At 33.5% G+C, this 7,969-nt stretch overlaps 1 protein-coding gene across 1 annotated transcript; it reads right to left on the minus strand.

Moving 5' to 3' along the window:
• Positions 1–413: 413 nt before the first annotated feature.
• LOC137835099 (C2 domain-containing protein At1g53590-like) lies at positions 414–7,076 on the minus strand. Its single transcript, XM_068643445.1, has 12 exons — positions 6,271–7,076; positions 5,945–6,019; positions 5,123–5,266; positions 4,863–4,955; positions 4,633–4,764; positions 3,680–3,832; positions 3,553–3,594; positions 3,302–3,350; positions 2,704–2,796; positions 2,441–2,624; positions 1,879–2,002; positions 414–1,694 (listed from the first exon to the last, which is right to left on the minus strand). The coding sequence occupies exons 1-12, from the start codon at positions 6,394–6,396 to the stop codon at positions 672–674; spliced, it is 2,238 nt and encodes a 745-aa protein (XP_068499546.1). The 5' UTR covers positions 6,397–7,076; the 3' UTR covers positions 414–671.
• Between the last annotated feature and the right edge of the window lie 893 nt (positions 7,077–7,969).

Consider the following 7,969-nt stretch of genomic DNA (forward strand, 5'->3'; position numbering starts at 1 on the left):
GACTTTGTCCCTAGTGATCCTCTGAGGAACAATAGGTTCTGAGACACTCTGTTCCTATTGATCCTCTAAGGAACAATAGGTTCAGGTTCTAAGACATTGGCTAGAGAATGAACCTGACCTGACTAGTCCTGAATCTTGTGCCATAATCCGGATCATCCTTCTGGCAGAAGGGGCTAATCCAAGGGCTGCTATCTGAGGGCTTCATCACCACATGAGTACGTGTTTGTAAACGAAAGTTTAATCAGGTAATCACTTTACGCTATCAACATACTTTTATCTCAGGCTGTTTTTGCTTTCAACAGGCATCAAGTACATTAAGATTCACCCTTAGCCATCTTGAATATTGCATGTTTTTACATTTAAAAATGGTTAATAAGCTCTCAGCTCTCTTGATGCTATAGGAGAGCAAAATCTGATTCTAAATATGTTTTCTCTTTGTATATATTTAAAGCTATTTACATGCTTAGTTGCTTACAAAATGCACCATCTGAAACCCAAACTTGTTTAAGTAACAAAAGTCTATCCATCACTAGAACTACTATTCCTGCAATCAAAATCTGCCAGTATTGTAGAAACACTCCGAACTGTACAAGACAAACAACAGGGGTATGAAATGCTGAACCATGTATGCTGGTTGAGACATTCTTAAGAGGAATAAAGTGGCAAAATCCTTATCTGCCCACAATTTCTTCTTTAACATGCTCCAATTCATCAGATTTAACAAACTCTTCACTTGACCTTTGAGGGTAGCATGCCTTTTCAGGTTCATCTTTTACATTAACTATCTCCCTTGGTGCTTCATTATCCTCATGAGTGTTAGATGGAACTGTTTGAACCACCGGCACCCTAGAAAGGGGGGAATCATTGCTGCCAGGGGCCGAAGCCTGAGAGCCAACTGGAGTTGTTGCAACTGTGGGAGACTGAACTGCGTTAGATTCATCATCTGAAGAACCAGATTCATTTACTCTTTCTGGAACTGCTAGAGACTCATCTTTAGATTTCCTTGACTTACACGAAAGAACATGTCTCAAGCCTCGAGCTGATTTTTCTGCATGTTTCAAAATATGCTTTGCCATATCCTTGACATGTCCCTTTGCAGGGCTTTCAGGACCACTCCCTTCATTTGATCCCCCTTCTACCTGAGCCTTAGGAGTTGGAAAGTCAGAAATGTTCTCATCCATCACAAACTGCACACCGATCATCCCCTTAGAATTCATTGACCTAATGTTATCATGTGGAGATGGAATGTCCTCTCCAACAGACTCCCCCCTTTTACTTCGGTGGAATACTGAACCAATCTTGTGCAGGCCCCTCCTAACTGATCTCATTCGGTGCTTTTCTTCAGGATTATTATTATCTGAACTGCTGCTGTCATTGTTCAAGGATCCAGATACGGTTGAACTACCGCTACCAACCAAATCATTAGGTTCCCCATGAATTTCAGTATCCATGCGCCGACTCTTCCCTTTCCTAGGCTCCCACCTTTGGAAAACTTCACTTCCTGGGTGATGAACCCAAATTCCTGTCTTCTTTTGCCCTTCAATGTCTATAGGCTCATAGTTATCTGCCAACTTCTGAGATTTTTCAGGTGGAACAGGTGAAAAGGAACTATTATCAGTAGTGTTATTAGCAGCCGATGAATTTTTTGGTACTTTAAAGTCCATTTTTTCCTGTTCACTTGTAGTATCAACTCCCTGTACAGATAAAACTCAAAATTGAAATCAAACAGACAAACACTAACCAAAGGTAAAAACCATAGGAGCAACTTATTGCCCCACATGCTATTATTTTTAATTTTTCTTTTGTATTCTGTTCTTATCAGAATGTTTTGCATTATTAAATATTGATAAGTACAAATATATTTGAGAGGGAGATTACCTTTCCATTAGCTTCAAGAATAGTTATTGCCAAACGCAGCCTCCCCATTTTCATGTTCTGAAGTTGCAGCCACATATCATATCTTTGGCCATCCCTAAATTCGTTGATGTTCACAAAACAGTCCCTGAAAACAGCACAGCATTAAATTATTTGGATGAATTCACCAGTGACAGAATAAGTGGCAGGAAATCATGGGAAACATACAATGAATAAAGGATGGCAAGACATTTGATCAAACAGTAGAAAATTGATCAAACAAAAAATTTAGAGAAATGTTGTCAGACTCATTCGAAATTTAAACTTTCATGATTCAGAAATACAACTCAGTAATCAATCTATAAAAGAGAAAAAATTTAGTCAGGGACAGACATTCTGAAATTCTAGGAATGGACAAATTCAGGAAGTCTAACAAAAGCTAAAATACTGGGTATATGGGAATGATGCTTTCCCTTTCAATAAGTAGTTTCTCCCTTTTTCTTAACCAGCGTCTTAAAGGCAAATAATTGTGCATGCACACACATAGATATTTTAAAAAATACAAAGTATATAAAATGGAACAAACCCAAGGATATCATCATAGAAATGGTCCTTGTCACGAACTGCAATAACCAGCAGATTATCAGATTCCCATGTTATGATGGGAATTTTAAATTCTTCATGCCATTTTGGAGAAAGTGTTTTCCTTTGTACTTTTGTCCTAAATCTGTATCCACCTATATGACCTTTCACATAAGGATCCGCTAATCCTGAAACATACTATAATTTGTCAGGCACAAATAAAAATTGTAAAAAAAAAGCTCACAAGAACCATAGGTAAGGGATAACCATTTAGATCTGATGGCTTCATCTCAGATGCTTCAATAACTTCTACTCTAGCATAAGCAATGGGCTCCTTCTCATCCACAGAGAACCAACACTCTATAATATTAAGATTAAGGGATGGATGAGTATATAATAATACAAAACAAATATATTAAGGATTGAATATGCCATCCAGAGTTAAAATAAAGGATTTGTACGATAGGGATTCCAGAGAGAGCAATAAAAATGTCCTTTCTCCACTGAAGATATGTGATGAGAGAAAATCAATGACTTTGTTTTATGAAAACCATAAGTTTCTCCAGAATTTTCCATAATTGAAATCATGATTACTTCCGAAAATGTTACATAAAAAGTTAAACCCCATGCATTCCTACTCGAAGAACTAAACCCATATATGTCTTGAATAGGTAGTAAAATTGAAAGATTGGAGATAACAACTAGTAAAATTGACATTTTATACTTTATTTGAACAATGATTGATTGCCACAAGCTGGTAGCCTAAATGTTCATGATATGTTGATGAGCACAATACCTAATGTTCTCAATCACCAAGGCTACAAATAAATTATTTATTGCAAAATGAAAAGGATTACATATTTACCTTGCTCTGACGAAACAAATTTCTCAACATTAACAACCAGCATATTGGGCTGCAAAAATTCAAAATATGTAAATATAGATAAATAATTAAAAAAGATACAATAATTTTCTAAAACTAAGAGATGCAAAGATTTCTAACACATTTGATATTTATATCACATTATTTCAATCCCAAGAAGCCAACGGATAAGAATATGCAAAAATACTTAAGTAAGAAGGTGGGTAAAAGTGAACAACAGAGACAAACTTCACCTCAACAAGGGTCTGTTCAAAAGCAATAGACAGCAACTTATCCTGATAAAGAAAGGATTAAAATTAGACATCATTTACAGCATGAGCAAGTAAGAACGTAGGCAGATTTAGCAAAAAAAATACTTACTAGCCACCCAGCAATGCCTGGAAGTTCAGTCACATCAAGCCCATGAGTAAACATAGGTTTGACAGTCATTTGAAAATATGGAGGTTCAACAAAGCATACACGCAAACGGCCAAGAAAAGGCCATGTCGGTAGAAATTTTACCCCAACTAATATCTACAGAGAGAATAGAACAATAAAATAACATTATCAAATGATTAATAATAACAACAATAGCAACAATAATTTATAATTCTATTTTATTCCCTTTTCTCTCCTAACTACCAGAGAAGACATTATAAATCTGCATTTAGATATATGAAATTAGCTTTCAACTATACAAGTCTCATAATAATTATCCACCAAGTGTTTCATCAATACTAATAGCCTAGGTATAATAAAGGTTAAAGTATAATTAAAAACTTTACGGTCAGACTTAAGAAGGATGGTGAAATACTTGAATATAACAAAAACAAGGGCCATGCTTATTTTGAAAACATTTCCAGATTTCATTTTTTCTTGCATTCACAGGAAAAAAAATCTGTTGCCAATTTGTTACCTATTCACAAATATTTGAACAGAATAAATCTTTGAACACGGCAACAAGGTGAAAACAAAAATGGCCCTTTTATAACTACATTTAAAAAATAGAAAATATAAACAAATAGAACTATTTCCTCAAATAAAAAATATAACTTCCTCTGTCATTCTGTATTCCTTCTCTTCAAATATAATTATTTAATGATAACTAACAAAGTGCAACACCACTTCATCTCACTCAATACTCCATTATCAACTCTTCTTCAATACAAAAGATCATTTCTAAGAATCAATTCATAAGGAATTCCCGTTGTATCTTGGCACATGCATATCCCTGAATCCATGCTTTTATCCATGAACTTGTATTGAGCAAATAACAGAAAAACAAAATTATTTAACAAATATGTCACTGTAAAATCAAAATTTCAATGACATACCTTCCCTTCAATATGCATTCCTTTAATGTGCAGTTTTGCCCACATTCCAAACCCCAATCTTTTTCTTAGTTTGACAGCAAGTATTGCACTCATATCATCAGCGGTAAGAAAATTCATTCCTAACTCCAGAACCTGCATGAATTACACGGTACCTAAGTCAAAACAAAAAAAAAAACATTCACAGATGCAGAACAAGATATTCTCTTGATATGCTGCTTTATTACACATACCAAGTGGTCATCCTCAGTCTGGCGAAGAACCCTAATTTCAGTAAAGAAAGGTGGGTTTCTCCCCAGGTATAGATGCTGAACAACAGCTTCCTTCTGCAAATGTAGTTGACATATATCAATATATTATCACACCAAAAGTCAAAGTAAACAACTTTATATTCACACAAACATAAAAATAACCCAAGTCAGACAGAATATGAAATTCATATTGTTTGATCAAGCACAATCAAAGACAAATAACTAAACAGTTTGAACCATACAGCAGTCCAAGGTTTGTACTTCTCTAAGAACCATGGTATGATAGGGAATAATATTTTCTGAGAGGCAATCTGTTCCATACATATAGGCCATATCTTTTCAACTGCATGGTTCAACCACCGGACTGTTTCAGAATCTGAAAGCACCTGAAGTAGAATAAAGAACATTACGCAAATTATATCAGTAAATCATTATAGCACAATCCATGCAGTTAGAACTCCATGTCTCAAATTTAAACTTGCAATTATAAAATAAAAGAACTAAATACTAATTTACAAAAGAAAAATTAAAATATATAGTGTATTTTACTACAGGAGAGAGTTGTATATTTTTCCATAGTTTTAGTTGTTTCCTTATTCAATTAAGTCATATAATTTCGTCTTCAACATCGATTGAAGAAAACCTTTCAATTAATTTTCAAATAAAATTAGTTTCCAGCTCAGTAAACTGGATATATACATGGTAGGACCAAAACATGAAAGCATTGTTTTCTAAAACACCCACACAAAAACAGAGAATCTTGGAATTTCATCCAAGAGAAACTTATCCATGAATAATGCTGTACTAATTCATTCAAAACACTGATGGGGTGGGGTAGCATGGATTTCAATTTTATCTTCATCTCTTCTCCAAGGTCAGCTTCTGCCTCAATTTCAGGGAAACGGTTTACCTTAAAAAGAAGAATTTATTCTGATACCAGTTCCTTTTTCTTCATTGACCACTGTTCATTTTCTTTACTTTTCAAACAAATTAAGTTACCACTTTCCCCACAAACTCGACTATCCACAAAATCAAAGTAACCACAATAAAGTCAGCAGAATTACCCTTCTTTGATTAGCTTGCTTCCTCTCCTCAAACTGCAACTTCTTCCGCAGCCTCGTAACATATCGCTCATGAACCTTTCCAAAGAAAAAAAAAATCAAAGTCAGAAACATAGTAATATTCTACATCTTTTTCTCTACTCTTTAGACAAACACCACAAAACACCCAAATAACGATTCCTTCTCTAAGCCCCTATCTTTATTTTAATTTTCTTATCCACATCATCAACTAACTAAACAAATAGCAAAACCAAAGATAAAAGGGAAAGACAAAAATAGCAAATCAAATATATCCAAAAGTTGTCAAATCTCCATCCAATGACCCTCACCAGGAAAAGATAGATCAGAGCTACAAAGTAAACAACAGAGTGGCACCAATTGAATGCAGAGAGAATCCAAATCGCAATCAGCACAATCCCCACATGGTGCAAGATTGAAACTTCCGTCATATCCATCCCCTTCAACCCAAAACAAGGTTAAAAAAAAGTCAAAACAGCAAAACTACCCCTTAACTGAAACCACCACTCCTAGAACCAAAGTTTCAAACTTTATAGGCACCCATTGATCCAAATCCGACCCTGAACCTGATAAGCAAAATGCATGCCCATGAAGGAACCCAAAATCCGGTATATTAAAAAACTGAATCCGTGTCTTGCCCCCACCAACCCAAAAGGTATAAATAATTGAATATCCAAATCCAGAAGGAGATACGCCACTGTTGTGACAACTACATGCAGATACAGGAATTTGTCTCTTAAGTTAAAAAGAATTCCAAGATTAAAAAAAAATGGTTCCAGAAAGTAAAAGGGAAAGTTTGAGCGAGTATGTCCCAATTAAGAGGCTGGGGGATTGAACCATTTCAATTCTCTTTTCGTATTGATTAAGAGCCAGTGAAACGGTGCCGTAAAAGAGAAGTAACGCGGCTAAATGAAAAAAGAGTAGCAGAATTTGGTAACAACAGAGACACCGAAGTTAACACAAAAAAGAACCGCTTTTTCTGAATTTGCAAATCACCAACAACAGAGGCATTATCTGATACCAAAAGGATAATAATTTTAAATTTTCCACGTTTCTTTTTTCTTCTGATATTTAATTTTTCTTTTGCAACACAAAATACTATTACACTTATGTGGTCGAAATGTTTCTTAAAAACTTAATAAGTATTTATTGGTAACAGATAATTGAAATGTAACTTTAATATTATCAGATAACTTATTTTAATTTAGGCTCACTAAAATTTATTATAATCTTATAAATAGATATGATAATTAAGGTAAAGATAGATATTAAATGTTATTTATTATCATTACATATTATATTCCGAATGCTAATTTAAACATCGAAAAACACCGAAACCTTTGCATCATACAAGAACTAATAAATTTTAACAAAACCTCACACTGATTAGAAAATGCTAGTGGGATTAATTTTGATACAATAGATCGAAAAAATCGAGAAAAGACTAAAATTTAAAGATTAATTCACTAAATAACTTACTTCAATTTTATAAAATTCATATTTGTAATATCTACATTGAAATAGTAATTTTATTAATAAAAAATATAAGATGATCTCCAATTTTTAAGATGCTCGAACAGAACTAAACGATCCATTAGTTTTTCTTGTTAGATTGAGTTCTAAGAAAAGTTTATAAATGTTTCCCTAACAAAAAATATTATAATCTCAGTAGAATTCAGACACACACCACTGTAAGATTTGAGTACTGTTTAACTAATTAAATGAACTTGTATTACACAATTAAAAATCAGTTTTCTAAAATTATATTAATTACACACAATCAAAGTTTCAGTGTTATTTATTCTGACAAAGTTTACAAAAATTTAAAGTTATATTAATGTTACTATAATAATATAAAATTTATTATATTATTAGTTATTATATTTTCATAATTACATGTATTTATTTCTATTTAAAAAATTTAAAACGATAGAAATATCTATAATAAGGATGTAAAGGGATATTGAATTTCTCAGTGTAGTATAAAGTTTGAACATGCGTTTGTTGGCA

The sequence above is a fragment of the Phaseolus vulgaris genome, chromosome 5, assembly GCF_000499845.2.
Source record: "Phaseolus vulgaris cultivar G19833 chromosome 5, P. vulgaris v2.0, whole genome shotgun sequence".
Taxonomy (NCBI): Eukaryota; Viridiplantae; Streptophyta; class Magnoliopsida; order Fabales; family Fabaceae; genus Phaseolus; species Phaseolus vulgaris.

What these genes read in the sequence shown, in the direction of transcription:
- LOC137835099 (XM_068643445.1), bottom strand. Translation starts at nt 6,396, where the DNA reads ATGGATATGACGGAAGTTTCAATCTTGCACCATGTGGGGATTGTGCTG. An exon ending in ATTTGTTTCGTCAGAGCAAG is followed by an intron (nt 2,797 to 3,301) that starts GTAAATATGTAA and finishes TTAATATTATAG; the next exon opens with AGTGTTGGTTCTCTGTGGAT. An exon ending in TTCTATGATGATATCCTTGG is followed by an intron (nt 2,003 to 2,440) that starts GTTTGTTCCATT and finishes TGCTGTTTTCAG; the next exon opens with GGACTGTTTTGTGAACATCA.